Consider the following 13717-nt stretch of genomic DNA (forward strand, 5'->3'; position numbering starts at 1 on the left):
GTGCCAGGGGCACATGCCCCTTCTGCCCACCTTGGTGGCAGCTCTGTCTGGGCATTGGGTGCCTTTTGTGGGTCCTTGTCTCCCGCCCATAAACATCCTAATTTTTAAATCCTTTTTCACATGACCTATTTTACACCCGGTGATGTCTGTATCTTTAGGCAAGGCAGGCAGATCATGATTCGATCGGTCCGGCAAGGTGACCTTTCTTGCCAGCCAGCTTGTTCCTTGCTCACCCCTTTTTATTCGTTTGGATTTCAGTTCTGTCAATCATGGAGGCTCAGTGTTGCATGTGGGCGTTGCCTAGTGTAGTCTGCATGCAGATACAGCCTGAAAAACAACCACCCATCAAGGCATACAATCACCCCATCTGGGTTTGCCCACAGCTGTAATAATGGTTTTAAAGTTGTCTTTACATATAAATGATGCTTGTAATGCTACAGTGGTAGCCTGTACATGTGACCTGTGCTGGGTTTTCTTACAGGGTGCCATCAACCTACACATGGAGCAGGAGCTGGAGGACTATCTGCTGAAGAACCCCATCCAATCCCAAGGCACTAAACGAGTGATCGCTATCTTCCACTGCGAGTTCTCCTCTGAGCGCGGGCCACGAATGTGAGTGATGACCAGCGCTGTTCTCCTCTCCCCTTCTGTAGTGTCACATACTACTGTTCACAACTGTCCTGTGGCCATGTCTTTCTGCAAGCACTTAACCTTTCTCTGCCTGGAGAGAGATGACTGCCAAAAAGGGACATTCGTCGTCCCGGATGGGCATCCTGGAACGTGCCCCAAGGGGCTGTGCTGCAGCATGATCTGTCACGGGTGACCGATCCTTGTACTGAGCTGCTGCAGGTACCACCCATGTGATCCCTGTACTGAGCTGCTGCAGGTACCACCAATGTGATCCCTGTACTGAGCTGCTGCAGGTACCACCAATGTGATCCCTGTACTGAGCTGCTGCAGGTACCACCAATGTGATCCCTGTACTGAGCTGCTGCAGGTACCACCAATGTGATCCCTGTACTGAGCTGCTGCAGGTACCACCAATGTGATCCCTGTACTGAGCTGCTGCAGGTACCACCAATGTGATCCATGTACTGAGCTGCTGCAGGTACCACAAATGTGATCCCTGTGACCAATCACAGCTAGCAACACAATTGTACACAATCAATGGTACAGACAGGACCAATTGCAGTCATTTGTACCATGTGATTAGCTGTAGCTAATCACAGTACACACTGAATCCATTTCATGCATTAACAATGGTTGCTTATATCATTTAATTTCACGGCTATAAGCAATCGTAATGTATGAATAAATAAAGAAATCCTGATCTCTTCCCCAAGGGTAGTACAGTGTTACAAGGGTAGTACAGTGTTACAAGGGTAGTACAGTAATGCACTGGTAAGTGTTGAAAGAAATAAAATGTAAAGTTTAATTACTCTTTGCATCTTATAGGTTTTTAACCCCAGTGCATTGGTGTCACCGTAGTAACACTGTACTACAAGGAAGTGATCAGGTTTTTTTTTTTCCATAGTGTCCCTGATCATCGCCACCAGTCATGGCACTGCTGTACTGCACTGGTAATGTGTATTAAAAAAAAAAATTGTGGCCAAAAATTACTACTTCAAAGAACTTGCCTTGCCCCTTTATTTTTTTTTTTTTATTTTTTTTAAATCCTGAATAGATCCTTCTATGTACTCCTCTGGCCTGCCTTTAGTGCAAAGACCCCACCACCTGTTGTAACCTTTGTGGCTGCTGAGGCCACTTCCATTTGACAGATCACATTGACAAAAGATTGCAAAACACAAATTTAAGGAAGACTTTTTAATCAGAGCACAGCGTCAAGTAAACTCCTGGGTTATTGATCTGGTGAGTGAATTAGGAGAGGGCATTGTTAATTTAACACCAAAGCAGCTGAAACTGAACGTGCACTAGATAGGCAGCAATGAGACTAGCTCTGAAACAGGAATGGTTTTACGAGTGGAGGCCACTGACTCCTGTCCAAGCCCTACTAGTGTGAATGAATGTCTCTGATCAAACAGACTTCATGGGGATGGCCTGAAGGCCCAATGTCACCAGAGTGCACCTCAGACTGTTCAGGAGCTCAGTGATGCCCTGGTCCAGATCTGGGAGGAAATACCCCAGGACACCATCCGTGATCCGTCTCATTAGGGGCATTCCCTGATGTCGGTCATGCATACAAGCACGTGGGGGGTCATACACACTACTGAGGACCATTCTGAGTTGCTGCAATGACACTTCCGCAAAATGGACTAGCCTGCTGCATTTTTCTTTCCTTTGATTTTTGAGGTGTCTGAATTCAGCCCTCTGTAGGGTGATTTTCATTTCCATCAATGTGGCATACTTTCCTTCCTAACACATTACCGAGTCGGTACCAGTATAGATCCCAACACATTACCGAGTCAGTACCAGTATAGATCCCAACACATTACCGAGTCGGTACCAGTATAGATCCCAACACATTACCGAGTCGGTACCAGTATAGATCCCAACACATTACCCAGTCGGTACCAGTATAGATCCCAACACATTACCCAGTCGGTACCAGTATAGATCCCAACACATTACCCAGTCGGTACCAGTATAAATCCCAGTCCGTACCAGTATAGATCCCAACACATTACCCAGTCCGTACCAGTATTGATATCCAGCATGAGTTTTTTCCCATTGAGATCTGATGTGCTTTCAAAGTGTTCTTTCATTGTATATATCCCAGATTTTCACTAGCTGAGAAGTCAGTCGCTCCTCGCTTCACTCAATGACCCCCCCCCCCCTTTTTTGTTGCAGGTGCAAGTTCCTACGTGAGAAGGACCGGGACATGAATGAGTATCCCAGTTTGCATTATCCTGAGCTCTACATCCTTGCTGGGGGTTACAAGGACTTCTTTGCCAAGTTTAAGGTGAGCATCGAATCATAGATCTGAATGAGCTGCAGGCTTCCCAAGTCCTGAGTCTCTTCTCCTTCAACTGGGGTGCCATGGCATCCTTTAAGAACGGCATTCAGGATTAACCTGAGCTGTTCTGTTGAACTGTAATTGGCTCAGCAAGAGCTCTGTAAGCAGTGATTTTGGGGGGCTTCCCAAGTCTGGAGCCCCACCGTTGCAAATTTTTTACAACAGTTGTGCTTTTTTGTTGATCTTGGACCCTTAACTCCTATAGGGCCGAAACAACGAATAGATTATGAAAATAGTTGTCCACTGTTTTCATAATCAGTTGGGTCAGCCGATTTGTTGACCTGCATACAGAATGCATTATTGGTTTACATATCAGGAAATACAGTGAAGCACACATACAGCTCAGTACACCATCCATACAGGTCAGTAAGTGCCTGAATGTGTGAGGAGCAACGCATCATGGGACATGTAGTCCTGATCAAAAGCAAACTGCATAGGTGTGAACTGGGCCTTATGCTGGCCATACACCAATTTTTACAGACGAGAATATTCATACGAAAAATGTTTGTACATTTGCTGATTGAAAGAATGTTTGAAAATTTTGCTTGCGTTTACCATTGTTTTAAAATGAATGGAATTCTGAACGAAAACAACTTGCACTGTCTGAATTCTTTTGACTAAAGTTTTTTGATTTTCTCAATTTTTCCGTCAAACAAAACGTCGATTTGACCCCACGAACGATTAGAAAATCAAATTTCTTCAAAAAAAATAAATTCTAATTTTAAGGAACACATTGTGGTGTTTTTTTTTTTTTTTTTTTTTTTTTTTTTTTTTTATGGCTAGCATTAGTGACAGCAGGCGCAGGGAGCTTTAATCAAGCCCAAGAGTATCTCTCCTGTGCTCAGTGGTATGCGGGAAGGTGAGTGGTCTTATGTGATCTTTATCACAACCTAAGATTTTGCTGCCCCATCAGGACCATGGCTATCCAAATATACTGATAAACCACAAGAGGGCGGCGCACCGACCTAGTGCGTTACCACTAGTTTTATTTCTGTCAGGAACATGCGCAATTTATGCGTGTTCCTTCAGTAATGTGAACCAAGCCTTAGACAGGGGTGCCTCGTGACTAAATTTTTTTTGGGTGAAAAATAGGTGAATTTCTGCGCTGTGGTGGGGTGACCGCTGACAGATGAGCAATATACCAAAATCCCGCAAAGAGAACTGCGATAAATAAACCATCAAAATCTGCAACTTCAAAGTGAGATACACTGTACAAGCAAATCTAAAAACCTACGTTGTGCTAGAAATGAAATGCAAAATTGGCAAATGTGCACAACAAAGAGTGATAAGAAAAATATAAATGACCTTAAAGCGGAGTTCCACCCAAAAGTGGAACTTCCACTTTAAGTAGTCCTAACCCCCTGACATGCCACATTTGGCATGTCACTTCTTTGGGGGGGAGCGGGTACCTAGTTTTGACAGGTACCCGCTCCCACTTCCGCTCGGAGCGGTGCCCTGAGCGGAAGTTCTCCTCTCTCCCTCCCTGCAGTCTTTTGGGACATGTCAGAGGTCCCAGAAGATTGCCAGCCAATCACGACACATAGTGCAGCTTGCGCATGCACAGTACGTACCCGGCTGTGAAGCCGCAAACTGTCACAGCTGGGTGCCCACATTAGTGATGCCGGCGCCGCAGAGCAGAGAGGGAGAAGACGGCGCATCGCTGGACCGTGGGACAGGTGAGTGTGTGGTTAGGCTGGAACTCCACTTAAGTCCAGGTAAATTAAACGAGTAAAAAAAAAAAAAAAATCTGGAAAGTTAAAGTGAAGAATTATTTTGGAATCCAACCATGAGTGGATTAAATTGGTCAAGTAACAAGTGAACTTCCACCACCACAAGGAAAATCTGCTTACCAGAAAGGGATCCTCAAAGGGCCAACAACATTGGGGACATGACTGGAGTGAGGAAGGAGAAGCTGCCTTTATTCCAGGAGAGCTCAGATCAATATAAAGTCCTAAGCCGTGCACAATCTGGAGGAGAGGTCCGTTTTGTTACCATATCCTTATCGTATCCCCAGTGTTGACCCTTTGGGGTCCCTTCTTTCTGGTAAGCAAGTTTTCCTTGTGGTGGTGGACATTAATTTTGTTGGTGGAAGTTCACTCGTTCACTTTACCAATTCCACTCGTGGTGGGATTCCAAATAATTCTTCACTATTTTTCACTTGATTTGGACTTTCAAGATTTGTTTTTTACATTTCATTTTACCTGGACCTTTTTTTTGATTATATTTTTCTTATCACTTTGTGCAATATCTGTCACATTTGCATATATATATATATATATATATATATATATATATATAATTTTTTTTTTAATATTGGTGGTTTTCATGATCCTCCTCCTTTTTTCCCCGACAGTCATTCTGTGAGCCGCAGAGTTACCGTCCCATGCTACACGAAGACTTCAAAGAGGACCTGAGAAGATTTCGCATGAAAAGCCGGACCTGGGCCGGGGAGCGCAGCAAGCGGGAGCTGTACAGCCGCCTCAAGAAGCTGTGAGATGTTGGGTGGCATTCATCCCGCTGAGCGGGAGAAGATGGCACCATAATGCCTCAACGCTCCGGATGCCATCAGATTTGCACAGAATTCTGGGATATTGTGGGTCAGGCTTGTGTATCTAGTCAGACCGGGGGACTTGACTGCCTGGAGCAGACGTACCTCTGAGGTCACTGATTGCACCAGAGACTGACCACTTCCAGAATTTTCCTAAGGCTTTGTGAGTTTGTTTGCTGTGCGGGAGGGAGGGAGAGACCGGCCTACCGGTGAATTCAGAACGCCGTCCTGATGCTGAGACTTCCGGGCACACGGTAATCGAGGATGACTCGGCTTATCTTGTACGCGGCAATGGTTTTATTTTAAACTTTTCTTTCTCAGTTTGTGAAAGTTGAAGATGAATCAAGAATTCGCACTGACGCTACATCGGTTTTATTCCAAAGGTTTTTTATACTACGTTGGCATTTTTTAAAAATGTTGGAGTAAACCTGGTTTGCATGTTTTATGGTTTTTAATCAGTGTTTAAGTCTACAGCACCGAAGAGAGCAGACTGCGAGAGTATGACACAGGTTCTGTGCTCAAATGTCGTGGAGCTGTTGCCCATAGCAACTGTTTGATTCTGCCTGGTTACCATGTGTTTGATTCAGTCTGGTTACTATGGGCAACTGCTGCTTTTCATAAATTGGTCCTGTGGTAGGGACTTTGAATGGTTTCCACTCTAGTGCCCCCAAAAGGCCCTCATGGTTAATGGCATTACATTATGGAGGAGCTGGCCAGAACACAGCCATTCCCGTGTGGGGAGGGGAGCGTCTGAGCACTCCCGTTATTTGTGCCGATCGATCACTAGACCGCCTGTCCCCGACCGCTTACTTTGTTGTGCTAATAAAGTTTTTAACGTTGTAATCCTTCCTTTCCCTCCTTTTTCCCCTCCCTCTCTCCCTCCCTTTTTCTTTTCTTTTTTTCCTCCTTTTTTTTTCCCCCCTTTTTTTTTTTTTTCCTTTCCCTCCCTCCTTTCCCTCCCTCCCTCCCCTCCCTCCCTCCCTCCCTCCTTTCCCTCCCTCCCTCTTTCTTTCTCCTCCCTCCCTCCCTCCCTCTTCTTTTTTTTTTTTTTTTTTTTTTTTTTTATTCCCCCTTCCTCCCAACCGCCACAACCAGGTTTGCAGGACCTGCTGCTCGGCTTTGAAGGTGCCAGATCTGTGGTGACGCTGGTCTGCAGCTTCTGTCCTGAATTGATGAACTCAAGCAGCCTCTAGCTCTAGGTGGAAGCTTCATCAGATGGGGGTAGCAACTGCCCAGAGTGGACCCTTGAACAGAACACCTGTGTGATAAGGCTGATTGAAGCAGCCGCTAACTTATACTACATGCTGACCCCCAGGGCAGTGACTTAAGGCCCCGTTCACACTGCTGTGACTTGAAAGTCGACAACTCAGCACGCCCCCGGCACGACTTGCATATGACTTTAACAGAAGTCAATGCAAGTCGTGCAGGAACTATTTTGTAAGTGAGCAACTCGACTCGCTCCTGTTAGAACGGTTCCTTTGCACTTAATGGGGCGTGGCTTGTGCGCTCAGTCGGAGCACCTGTGAACCGGGCCGGAGTATGGCTTCCCTGCTTCAGAGATGTATGATGCACAGTAAGAAAAATACTGCTTCTTTTGGAGCCTTATCACCCAGGTGTGTGATGGGGGGAGGGGTCTGTGTATTTCCAGAATCTCCTAATTTTACGGTGTTAAAGTAGTACTGTAGCCAAAACTATTTTCCATTTTGGATAGAGCAAATGAGGGTTATATCCCGTCATGTTTGCCATCTGTCCCATTGGGGAGATTACCCTTCACTTCCTGTCCCATAACAAAACAGGAAGTGAGGGAATCCCTTAGGGGTCCCCATTGGAAGACCACTCAAAATGTGCATGTCCCCCCTTCCAATGATATGTATGTTTACTGTTTTTTTTAAAGTATAGGGGGGGGACCCAGATGGGAGTGGGTGAATCTCAACGGGGGCCACATGGCAAAAAGAGTGGTCTAATCTCTCTGCACTCTATCCAAAAACGAAATATAGTTTTGGCTTTTTATTTATACTTTTCAGTTAACAATATTGAATGTCTTCCTCTGGGGGTCGGGAGTGATCTAGTTTGATTGTTCTGCTAAATCTTGTACATATACGTGGGATCATATATACTGACCAGGCATGGGACCTCTGTAAGGGTTACACTGTCCTGTAGGGAAATGACTTGTATGTAAAACTTCTTTCTTTTACAGGATAATAAATGCCATGAAACCTGATGACCCGTGTGTGCGCTGTCTTCATATACCGTCCACTAGGGTGGCACTGATTGTTTTTTTTTTTTTTTTTTGGGGGGGTGGGGGTTTTGTCACTTCTGGTTTCCCGAATGCAAGCGGTTCCATTTTATTAAATGTGGAAAGCATCTGAACACTGCGATCAGATGCCTTTAAGGGCAGAGGAGACCTCTAGGGTCTAATAGACCCCCAGAATGCTCCATAAATAGTACCTGTCACTAGGATGATGGTGCACTTCACCTTTTTTTGGGGTCTTTTATCCACTTTGGCTCACACCTTCTTCCAGGTTTGGTGATTTCAATGTCCATAAGATAACCTAATACATTGTCCTCAAACTTTTATTTTTTGTTGGACACCGCTCCTGATCTTAACCATTGGGTTATACTGCCCCTACAGGAGTAGGACACTAGGCAGACACCGACTATGCCCAGGGGGTATACTCCCGCTCTGCTATAGATACTCAGTATTTTTTTTTTTTTTTTTTTTTTTTTTGCCTAGTCAGGAGGTAAGGACCTAGTTCCTTGCTAGGATCTTTGGTCGTGGCAACTTTTTTCCTTTTTAGATAGTCTTCTACTTTTTTTTTCTGGGAGATCTATAATGAACTGCCAACTGGGTAACAGGCTGGATAATCCAGATCCAGTAGTCACCCCAGTCTGGCCAGTGAGCACGTGCAGACCTCAGCTCCGTGCTACGTCAGCCACGACCTAGCCCCACTGGAAGGGGCTGGCCTGCAGGTTAAACACCTTGCAAGGTTGCATACGACCGGGCTTTGGTCTGCGTCGCAGCATTCCTCCTGGCTGACAGCCCCCCCATTTTGATGGCTGGGGCTTCTGTCTGAAGCGGTGCCTGCCTGGTTCCTGGTATGGCAAGTAGCTGGCCCCCCCTTCCCCCTGGAGGGTTTTGGGTTGAAGTGGGGCCCTTCCATGAGATGGTTGGACCCCTGGGTGCCTGCTGTCCCTGTGGGTCATCTAGCCCCCCTACATCTATACTGGGGCTGTGTGGTGGTCTGGCCTACCTCCTGCAGCTCAGTTCTGTACTGGCAATGGGGGGAGGTGGGCTGCTCCTGCCACGGACCCTCCTTGTCTGTGCCTTTTTTATCTGAGGCCTAGGGAGCCTCTTGGTGACCCTTTTGTTGTGGCCTGTACTGTAATACACGGTGGCCATGTTTGTGTAGTCTAGTGGACATTTGTGATAGTCAAGCATTGGAAATGGCAGCAGCCATGAAAATGAAGTGTTCTGGGTGGCAATTTCAGCTTAGGGAGTCTCTCCTCATCACTTGGTGCGGACTCCTGGGTATCTTCCTTCCTTGGACGCTGCACGTGATGTGCAGTATTTTCTTGTGCTGCCGGTGTTTGTTCTGTGGAGTGGGAAGTCTGGTGGGGTCCTCTCTCTGCTGCAGGATCATGGGCAGCTCTGGTGCTGCCAGCAGTGTTTTGCACTTTTTGTGGGGGTCCCCCCTATTTGCTGTGGGAGTCCTTGGAGCATGTTTCACCACCTGACCCCCTCTGAGGCTGTGGGCCCTCTGGGTCCCAACCATCCGTTGATGCATTGACAGTGGTCCTGAGTGATGATGGGTTTTGGGTGGCGGGCTAGTAAACGTCGGCCTTCCCCTGGCCTCCTGTCTCCTCAGATCCTGAATCTGATTTGGTGGGCGTGGCTCACTCTGGTGTCTGCGACCACATGCCCTGAATTCTCATAGTGAGGATGATTCCTCTATACCCGTAGCTGCGCACGAAAAGGCACTGTTGGACTCACTGATTCTGTATGTGCGTAATACTTTAAAAATGGAGGACACAGCTGAAGCTGCGACAGGCATCGGTTTACTTTGGCACTTGCAAGCAGTCTAGAGCGGCAAAGGTGTTTCCTTCCCCCTCCTATTTTGACAGAAGTGTCACAAAGGAGTGGGGGGATAGCCAAAACGTCCGTTTGGGGTCCCTAAGTGTTTTGCAATATGGTACTCCTTTGAAGAGTCCCTTTTTTTTAAAAAGTGGACTTCCATTGGTGGCGGACCTTCAGGTTTCCAAAATGAACAAGGCAACCATGAATCTGGTTGAAGAGTCTCCGACCTTTTTAAGGATCTGGCTGACAGAAAAGCATAGGTTCTGGCCCATCATATGTATACTGTGGCTAGTTTGGCACTTAGGTCAGTCTTCACCATTGCCCATGTGTAACAAACTTTCGTGACCTGGAGGGGGAGCAGCTCCCTCCTGCCTTTGTGGAGCTAGCGGACCACTTGGTCCAGGGGCTGCAGTTTATCTGTGGTACCTCTTTGGATGTGGCTCCCCTACTTGCTAGACTGTTTCGACAGTGTTCCTTAAGTGTGCTTTTGGCTTAAATGTTGGTGTGCGGACCAGACTTGTAAGACTTATTAAAAGGTCTTTGCTCTTCCTTTTTCAAGGAGATTGCCTGTTTAGAGCTACTCTTGAAGACCTCATTAAGGATCTCACGGGGGGGGGGGGGGGGGGTGCAGAGTACTTTTCTTCTGCAGGCTAGAAAGGGTAATGGACCTCGTCGCAGACATGGCCTATCCTCCTCGGCTCACAAAGGTGTTGAATGACAAGATCAAGGCCTCCTTGGGAGGGTCCAAGCGACCTTGGTCTGGCAAGTGGAGAGCGGGCTTCTCCAGACCCATGGACAAGTCTCCTTCAGCATTAAAGTGCGCTCTCACCCATGTCTGGGTCTTTGCCGGTTCCTTGATCCATGGACTTGGTACAAGACCAGTAGGAGGTCTACAAAGTAACCAGTCCGGCTCCAGATAGTTTTGTTCTTGCCCTCCAGAAAGGTGCTTTCCGTAGTGCGCCGGTCCCCATTCAGCTTGCAGGCCCTTTGGGGGGGTGGTGAAAGACCTGGAACTTGCAAGGGGTGATGGTTCCAACCTTTGACTGGTTTTGAGGGTTTTTTTTATTCAAACCTCTTTTACAGTTCCCAGGAAAAAGGGCAAGGTGTGTCTAATCCTGGACCTCAAGGCACTGAACTTCTTTGTGCGGGTTCAGAATGGAGTCGCATTTGCACGGGGGGTAGCATCCCTGCATCAGGGATTTCCTTGCCTCCATCGTCAAGGATGCTTACCTACACATTTCGTGTCGGTCACCAGTGCTTCCTCCACTTTGCTGTGGGAGAGGAGTATTATCAGTTTGGCTTTACCCTTTGGTCTTGCCTCTGCTCCTCGGGCATGTCAGTCAGCAGGTCCCAGCCAATCATGTATGGCTGGGACCTGCTGAGTGAATGGCACAAGAGCCCCATGTTGGTAAACAACACAGAGCTCTCTACAGATAGCGGGAAAAACTGGGCTTATAAAACGGGCACATTGCTTAGTGAAAACAATACACGGTAAACACTTAGGCGCACAGTTAACGCTTTGATTGCGCCTAAATGCTAACCCCTTCCCAAACAGTGTCGTTGGTACAGTGACAGTGTATTGCAGGGCTATGCAAACTGTGGCCCTCCAGCTGTTGCAAAACCGCAAGTCCCATCATGTTTGTAGCTGTCAGTCCTGCTATGACTCGTGGGACTTGTAGTTCTGCCACAATTTGCATATCCCTGGTGTATTACAGATCACTGGATTAGCCCTGGTTACATAGGTGCGGCTTTGAAAACAAGATTTGAAATCGGTGCGATTCATTGTGGGTGGCTTGCGACTTCATTTAACCACTTAAGCCCCGGAGGATTTGGCTGCTCAAAGACCAGGGTCTATTTTGCGATTCGGCACTGCGTGACTTTAACGGACAATTGCGTGGTCGTGCGACGCTGTACCCAAATGGAATTGACGTGTTTTTTTTTTTTCCCATAAACGGAGCTTTCTTTTGGTGCTATTTGATCACTTGTGCCATTGTTTTTTTTTTTTTTTTTTACTTTTTGCACTATAAACGGAGCGAAAATTTTGAAATTATTTTTTTTTTTTTATGAAATTCCCCCCAAAAAAATGTAAAAATCAAAATTTTTTTTTAACATTTTAGGCCAATTTGTTTTCTGCTACATATTTTCGGTAAGAAAAATCGCAATAACCGTATTTTGATTGGTTTGCGCAAAATTTATTGCGTTTACTAAGGGAAAGGTTTGTCATTTTTATTTTAACTAGTAATGGTGGCGATCTGGGGTTTTTTGCGGGACTGCGACATTGCAGCGGACAGATTGCACCCCTAACTGACACTTTTGGGGTTACCAGTGACATTACTACAGTAATCAGTGCTATACATATGCACTGTTACTGTAAAAAATGACACTGGCAGGGAAGGGGTTAATTTTATTGTAAAAATGACACTGGCAGGGAAGGGGTTAATTTTATTGTAAAAATGACACTGGCAGGGAAGGGGTTAATTTTATTAGTGATCAAGGGGATGGGTATGTCCCTAGGGGTGTGTTTCTAACTGTAAAGGGGTGTGGCTTTTGATGTAACCAGAGACATACGATCCTACATAGCAGGATCGTATGATCTCTGCAGTTACACCAGGGAGAATGACAGGTGGCTTTGTTTACATCAGCCGCCTGCCTTTCCACCGGGAGATTGCGAGTGACCGGCAGACATCGGGTCCACCGGTCACACGCACGGGGATGCAGGGGAACGAGCGGGGGCGGGAGCGCGCCTCCATCGGCGCGCGCTCACCCCCTGCAGGCTCCTGGGCGAGCGACGTAGTACTACGTCACTTTGCCCAGGAGGGGCTGACTGCCGCAGTAAATAGACTGTGGGCAGTCGGCAAGTGGTTAACAGAAGTTTAATGTTGCAATGAAATTGGTGAAAAGTACATGAACCTTTTTTATTATTGCTGCAACACTAGTCATGGCAATATGAACAGTTTCATTGCCGGCAATGGGGTGCGGCTTGCCATGCTATTTGGAACTGTAAAATTGCATGACCAGTCACACCAGTGTTAATGGGGGGCTTAGTGACACTGGAGAGGTCAGGCAGCCCTCCTGCCCAAAGTGTCTGTGTCGGATTGCTCGCCACACTATCACAGTCCCACAAGTTGCTGATCACTGCCATTACCCAAAAAAAAAATGTAGCAAAATACGTTTTGGCCTAAACTTATGACTAAATTACATTTTAATTTTTTTTTTATTATTTGATATGTTTTATAGCAGAAAGTAAAAAAATGTTTCTTTCGTTCACTGACGGGCACAGCTCTCTCTTCAGGAGTAGGACAAGGCGGAACACTTTTTAGTTACGCACCTGGGGGCTGTCCCAAAGGGTATACCATCACTTCCTGCTATAGGACTCGGTTTTTTTTCTGCCTAGTCAGGAGTAAGGACCTGGTTCTCTGCTGGGATCTGCGCTTCTGGCGTTTTTCATTTTTAAATTGTAATTTTTTACTTTTTCGTTTTGTTCCTGTATGAACTACAATCAACAGCTGGACTGGGCGATACACTGGATATTTAAGATCCTTATGGTCTTCCCAGCCTGGCCTGCGCGTGCGGCCCAACTATTTAGCTCCGCGATAGGTTGGCCACGACAAAGCCCCACTGGACAGGAGCTGGCCGGCGAGTGAAATACCTTGCGAGGTTGCATAGCCCTGGTCACGACAGCAGTCACGATCAGATTGGCAGCGTACCTCAGGCCACATCACCCCCATTCCTAGACGGTGCGGTGGACTGCTTGGAGTAGTGCCCTCCTTTCCTTTCAGAATTTCTGGGGTGGTTGTGGGCTCTCCCTGGGGACGGTAAGCCCCGCTCCCGTGTCCTTCATCCCCCTCATGCCTTCTCCACAGCAGGCTTCCCCCTGCGTAGCTGCCCACACCTGCTCCTTTTGGTGGGTATGGGTGCATTTGGGTAGGCTTGTTGGTGTTGGGCCAGAGAGTAGTGGGTGCTGCTGTCAGGGCCCCCCTTTTCGGGGTGTCCATGCCGGGGGGGGTCCCCTTCCTGGAGTCGGCCCCCCTTGTGCGCGGCGCTGCCATTTTGCCGTGCATTCTGTATTCTCGGCTTCAGCGGCCATGTTTTTAGTTTCACCATAGAGATTAACGGTGGC

General features: G+C 47.0%; 1 protein-coding gene across 1 annotated transcript in view; it reads left to right on the top strand.

Moving 5' to 3' along the window:
- CDC25A (cell division cycle 25A) overlaps positions 1-5964 on the top strand; it is a 33019-nt gene extending 27055 nt beyond the window's left edge. The window contains exons 15-17 of the mRNA XM_082259338.1: positions 482-612; positions 2809-2920; positions 5328-5964. Of these exons, the coding sequence (XP_082115464.1) occupies positions 482-612; positions 2809-2920; positions 5328-5468 (384 nt within the window). The 3' untranslated portion in view covers positions 5469-5964. The remainder of the gene's footprint in view (positions 1-481; positions 613-2808; positions 2921-5327) is intronic.
- Positions 5965-13717: the final 7753 nt, after the last annotated feature.

This window comes from Pelophylax lessonae, assembly GCF_965119305.1.
Source record: "Pelophylax lessonae genome assembly, chromosome: 5".
NCBI classification, from domain to species: Eukaryota; Metazoa; Chordata; class Amphibia; order Anura; family Ranidae; genus Pelophylax; species Pelophylax lessonae.